At 46.7% G+C, this 6,189-nt stretch overlaps 1 protein-coding gene across 1 annotated transcript; it reads left to right on the forward strand.

Annotated features, from left to right (window-relative positions):
• Positions 1-409: 409 nt before the first annotated feature.
• Positions 410-4,390, forward strand: LOC118452809 (serine protease inhibitor Kazal-type 6-like). The gene is made up of 4 exons (XM_035899487.1): positions 410-467; positions 2,599-2,624; positions 3,483-3,595; positions 4,345-4,390. The coding sequence occupies exons 1-4, from the start codon at positions 410-412 to the stop codon at positions 4,388-4,390; spliced, it is 243 nt and encodes an 80-aa protein (XP_035755380.1).
• Positions 4,391-6,189: the final 1,799 nt, after the last annotated feature.

Raw genomic sequence — 6,189 nt, forward strand, 5'->3', positions numbered from 1 at the left:
TGGAGCTGGCATTCAGCGAGGGCCCAGAGAATGAAAATTACCAGCTTCCCCGATGAATCACCGCTTTGAAAATTCACCCTTGTGAGAATCCTGTGACTATTTCAAAAAAAAAAAAAAAAAAAAATATTACAAGCCTGAGTCTATCACTCATATAATTAGCCCTTTCTAGGTTTGATGTGGACAGGGCAGCATTCCTAAAGCACCATAAATATGGCCAGGACCAATAAAGGCTTTAGAAACGAAGTGGAGAAGTTCTCACAATTAAGGTGGGGAATGAGGACAACTGCATACATGCACAGCACATAAATACACAGGCAGGCAGGCAGGTCTGTGTGCACGCTGTGGGCTCCAGTGCTGAGACGACACCTCCCGCACGGGTTGCTGGGCTTGGACTAGAGCTACCTGCAGCATGAGGGCCACAGGTGCCTTAGTGCTTCTCAGCCTGCTGCTGCTCTCTTTCTTCTCGGGTAAGTGATTTTTTCCCTAGCCTAGAAAAAAAAAAAACCCAAACTGAACAAAAAACCCCAAAACCTTGCCTGACAACAACAAACTTCGGAGAGCCTTGATCGCTGGCTGGCAGGCTTGAAGATAAAGCTGAGCAAGTAGGAAATATCTGCGGGACTTGCTCACTTGGGTGACATATTTCCACTCCTCGTGTGCCTCCGCAGTGAATAACGCAGCGGAGGTGTCACCGGGAGACAGAGCAAGCAAATTCTAAGCAGCTCTTTCAGCAAATGTACCAAAGTGTATGGAGTGTAATTATGAATTTTTTGGTACAAATGTTCGCTGGAGACTTTTGCTGAACCAGTTAGAGAAGAAACTCACTCACCTCAGGGTCATCAGCTCTTGTTTTGATCCTAAGCATCTTGGTATTTGGTGTTTTCCTTGGAGATGTGGAAATGTAATTAGATGAAAGTTTCAGCTTTCGTTTATGTTGCAGAGAAAAGCTTAAAAATTAAATTTAAATGTCCTCAAGGAGTCAAAACAAAGAGGGCAAATTAAAAGGATCCAGCATTTATTTATCTGGAGATTTACACATCTCTCTGACAATCTGGGGAAGCTGAGTGATGATTTTTGAACATATAGGTCACATCAGAGTTATCAATTGCTTGTGTCCGGCTGAGCCAGCTCTGGAAGTTTTGTGGTGACAGTTATTGAAGAATGCAGAACAAGAATTATTTATACTTGTTTTTCTGTGAATAATTTGAATAAAGAATTCACTGGAGAAAATTGCAAGCTGTGTATGGAGAAAAGAGGTGAATTACTTTGTACACATTATTCATTATGAAATATTCATCTGCCTCTAATTGAGTCTTAATTGGGACTGGGTTCTGTCAGAGTGCTGAAGCTTCCTTCCAAGGCCAGGCAGAGTAGCAGCAAACTCTGTGATCTCCTATAAAATAAACAAATGTCAAGAGACTTCATCACAAAGTCTTGTGTAGCTGCATGTAATATTTATAAAAAACTGTCTAATGAGCTATTTTGTAAATAATATGCACATAGCCATAACGGTGACTTTACAATTAAGGCAACCTAGCCTAACCTGAGGACATGATAAATACACCAGTGCCAGGGATAAAGTGCCAAAGGGCAATACAACTGCCAGGAGAAGTAGGGTGGGTTGATGGATGATGGTCTAGCTGGCTGAGGGTTGGGTGGGATTTCCAATGTGTGGGGGCTCAAGCGCAGGGCAAGGGCCTCCCATCTCCTGCTCAGAGCCACCTGAGCAGCCCCACCGACCCAGCAGGTACAGCCCTGCAGCTGAACCTCTGCTGCCCCGCTGCCGTGCCACATGCTGGGTGTTTGTCCCACAGTGCTGTGACCCAGATTCTGCAAATCTGTGTTAAATCCACCCTTGAGTGTCAGGCTCCCCCTTAGAGACATTGCAGGGCTGCCCCATCCCGCAACTATGACTTGACCTGTGTGTCTGACTGCAGCCTTTGCAGTGAAGAAATATAAAGAGGATGGACCTTCAAGCCTAGCGCCTGTGGTTACAGCGGGTTTTTTTGTGCTCTTAGTGACTGGCACTGCCTGTTCTGCTCTGTATCACCCCATGACGTCTCTTTGTATCTTGCCCGGAATGAAGTTGTTCTGGGAGAGTCTCTGGGCTGTGCCGTGCCGAGGATGGCTGTGAAGCTGACCACGGGGTCTCCTCCTTCTCCATGGCACGCTCTTGTTAGCAGTACTGGCCATTTGCCCTGCTCAGAGGTGCAGGAGCCTAAATGCCTTAAAAGCCAAGATAGCTTTAAAATCTCCGTGGAGCGCGGCTCCAGACCCGATTCGGCAGCTCGCTTCCCCAGGAGTGGCTGCCTTCCAGGAGACTGGGTTATGTGTCTGAGGTGCAGTTAGCAGCTGAATGACTGATTGCATGGTATTTTAGTAACATTCTTCAAAAAAGCAAAATACTGAAAAGCAATTCAGATAATGTATTTCCTGCCCCCTCCTCCACCGCACAGGATGACAGAGTAGGAAAAACCTGGTGCCTGTTTCACCGTGGTTTGCATAGAGGGTTTGTGACTTTAGTTCAGCCTCTATCAGAAAATAATGCTGATGTGTAAAATCTCTGTTTGTTTTTCTGTTGGTTTTTTTTTATTCCAGATGTAGCAGGTCAAGACATTGAAGAGGTTAGTGCAGCTGTTTCTGCTTACTGAATCTGCATTTTCTAGAGGAATGGTTTTGTAACCAAGACCTTGGTGCATGGTAAACAGTTATTAATGTCTGCTGGGAGCAGGTGGGTCCATCCAAGGTGTCCCAACACTTTGGGGAGTTCTCTGTTGTACAGGGGATCTAATGTGTGGCCACTTAGCAAGTAGACCAAGGAAATGGACTGTTGGCTTAGCAAATGCTTATCATGCTTAGGTCTAACCCTTGCACCGGGTTGTGTTTGTATGCAGCACCACTTGTGCTCACTTTGCTCCACTGTCCAATCTTCTCATGAAACTAACGGACTGTTGAGAGTGTTTTATTCCCCCAACCAAGGTCCATCACTGGGACTTGTCCAGAGACAAAATACCTGTACATTTCCTGGACACCATTTTTAACTCCCTATAGACTATGGTTTTCTCCTCCTTCCGCTGGGAAGGCAGAAAGCTCAGCAAGCACCAAGCTGAGTGCACGGTTTCGCAAGATGCATGAAGCCATGTGGCAGTGAGCTAACTTGGTGCCAAATGCCTGAGAGAGCATCAGTGCTGACCCTTCTCTTACATGCCTAGGCTAATCTACCCGTGTCTTTGGGAGTTCAAGCCTTCTCCCAGGTGACTACAGTTTCCCTCCTCAAACATGGGGCAAAAATTCCCCTGAAACACTGCTTCTGCTCATTTCTGACAGGGCTTTTTCCTTCAGTAAATGGGCAGTGTCATCACTGCCGCTTTAGTCCTCTTGTTGGAAAAAGCATTATATTAGTGACCTTGTATCCAATTGGGAAAGTGAAAGAAAGAGTATGGGAGTCCTGAAAAGGTTTTTTTTTTTTATTCCTTTTGCAGATTTGTAGGGAGTTTGTAAACAGAAGTGTGTACTGCACGAGGGAGTCCAACCCTCACTGTGGCACGGATGGCATCACGTACGGAAACAAGTGTGCCTTCTGCAAGGCAGTGCTGTAAGTGAAAGTAGAGGGGACCAAAAGAACAGAGAAGGTTGGCTCCGTTTCCACATATGTAACGATGTTCTTCATGGAGGGGAGGCCCTGCATCCCGGCTGCTCCTCTTTTATGGACCAGCCGCTGAATCGTGGAATATTTCCTCCTTGGAACAGAGCTGTGTGAATGCATGTTAATTTTAATCCATTTCTAGGCTTTGCACGCTGCTGGTTACCAGGCTGAGAGGCAGCACGGGGCCTGGGAGGCAATTGCATCCTGCCTGTACCTTCTGCACGCTCTAAATTGATGCACATTTCCCACTATGTGCCACAGGCTGCAACTCTCACTGCCCACACTTCTGGATACTGAGAAGTGTCTGGAGGAATGCGGGAGCTGAGCCATGCCAAATTATTCCTGAAAAGTCTGAATGGACTTTGTGGAACAAGACACAAAATCTCAGAGGGAGAACCTGAGTTTCTCCTTTTCCTGAGCTCTGTCACCTTTTAAAGGAGATGCAATAGGAGCCAGCACCCCTGGACTGAATGTACTTGCAAACCATCAGTTTTTCCTTCACAGTCCTTAAGATTTGGTGCACACTCAAGGCTGCCGTACCCTAGGGGAAATGAGAGAAGAGCAAGGAGAGGAGAAAATGGCTTGATGTTCCCTATGAGGCACCAGGGTACACACGAGTCAGGCAAATGGTCCTGTTCAGACGGATGAGGTCCTTGTCCCACGCTGCTTTGTCTAAGTTTGTCTTGCTACTTTTACAGGAGAAGTGGAGGGAAAATAAGATTGAAGCACCTGGGGAAATGCTGAGTCCCCACTGTCACCGAGCAGCGACAGATGAGCCCCCATCAGCAATGGCCACAGACGCCTGTGCACAGGCACGGGAGCAGCTTGCCCGCATCTCCATCGTCTCTGCTCAATAAAATAAAACTCAGCACGATTCTTTGGCTGGATTCCTTTTTCCGTAATACCCAGAAAAGCGCTTTGATATAGACGTGCTAGAGCCTAATGCGTGGCTTCGCTATACTGTGCTGTTACATCATCCTCCCCCTGGGAAGCAAGGTGCTCCCTGTGCCGGAGCGGCGATTCCCACGGCTCAAGCGGGCTGTGTCCTCCCATCCCCAGCAGCCATAGCTCTTCTCTCCCCATCCTGCCTGACAAATTGGCACACGCCTGCCGGGCAGCCAAGCAGTGCAACCGCTCGTGGGCTCCTGCCCAATTCTCCCCATCCCAGGGGGTGGGTGACAGCGGGTGCCTTTATTCTTTCCCCAGCCTCCATCGACATGTTCCTTCCTCTCTTGGAGGTTATTGTGGGAGGGTGACAGGAGAGCTGGTGAACAGCGTGACTGCATATGCCTCATCTCCTTTGGAAACCAGAGACAAACAAGCTGAGGCTAGGGAATGTTGCTCCATTTAAGCCTTCAACAAGAAGATGGCAGGTGGAGGCTGGTTTTAGGCAGAAGCTGCAAGGCTCTTCTTTCCAAATCAGTCTCTTTCTTCTTCGTTCTAAGAGAACGCTTTGTCTTGAAAACTGTGAACTCACCAGCATTAGTTTCCTGCTGCCAAGTGGCTTCTCATGTTAATAAAATTATATTTAGAAGAGCACCAGATTGTCTAAAGTGTCAATAATTATAAAAAAAATATTCCCTGGAGGAGAAGAGCTGTGAGCTTCCTCTCCCCACCTCTAGGGATAAACTCTCCCTGAATCATACACAGACCTTGATTTTATAGGCACAGGATTTGTATTTATTTACAGTTTTTAATGCACGTACACATTTTTCCTTACTTTACGTTTCACACTGATGCTCTCTCTCTTCTTGATGCTGGATGGAAAATCCTTCTTTCTGCAAACATGAGAAAATGAATTCTATAGTCTCTCCCCATTCACCCAGGGACAATTCACCCAGGGAAATACTTGTGGCATCCCCTTGTTAAAACATTGGCAGCAGATCAGTGGGACACCAGCTCCTTCATGTTAAACACTTAACTTTCAAAGGGAGCTTTAGATTTTATCATGAGCCTCAGGGGTCAACATATTTTGCAAGCACCTAAACGCTGAGCATCTAAACCTCTGGACTTTGTTTGGACAGGGCTTGAGTGTTTGCCTATCATGCCACAATCCACGCTTTGAACTCAATTGGGGCGCAATGCCTAAACAGAGAGGACTTAGCAATGCTCTCAGCACACCTAAAGCTGGCTTGCCTTCTGATAATTCACATTTGCCATGCCAGTTCTGGCAAATCCTTCATCATTTGGTAACTTTACAGGCAGCGTGCAGGCGGCAGCCAGCCAGCAGTTGAGCCGCGCGGGCAAAACCCTGCGTTGGCTGGTTTGGAGCTTCTCTCGGACCAGCTGTCTTTGATCCTGATATTTTTCCCATACCAATTTACTGGATTCTTGCAAAATCTGCCACCTCTTCTTGGAAGTAGACTAATGCTCTCTGTGTCCCAGGTTGTACAGGCTGGGAAAATGCACTTGTTTGGTTTGAAATTCAGATGTTACATTAATAATCTCTACAGCAAGACATTCAGAATATGGATAAGATTGAGGGGAGCAAGAAGCACCTCCTGCACAAAGACAAGTGGTCATGAAGGACATGTTGGGAAAGA

This window comes from Egretta garzetta, unplaced genomic scaffold (assembly GCF_000687185.1).
Source record: "Egretta garzetta isolate BGI_Z169 unplaced genomic scaffold, ASM68718v1 scaffold121, whole genome shotgun sequence".
Lineage (NCBI taxonomy): Eukaryota > Metazoa > Chordata > Aves > Pelecaniformes > Ardeidae > Egretta > Egretta garzetta.

Excerpts from the sequence above, each read along its gene's own strand:
- LOC118452809 (XM_035899487.1), top strand. The coding sequence starts at position 410 with ATGAGGGCCACAGGTGCCTTAGTGCTTCTCAGCCTGCTGCTGCTCTCT. Across the intron at positions 468-2,598 it reads GCTGCTCTCTTTCTTCTCGG|ATGTAGCAGGTCAAGACATT; the intron begins GTAAGTGATTTT and ends TTTTTATTCCAG. Across the intron at positions 3,596-4,344 it reads GCCTTCTGCAAGGCAGTGCT|GAGAAGTGGAGGGAAAATAA; the intron begins GTAAGTGAAAGT and ends CTACTTTTACAG.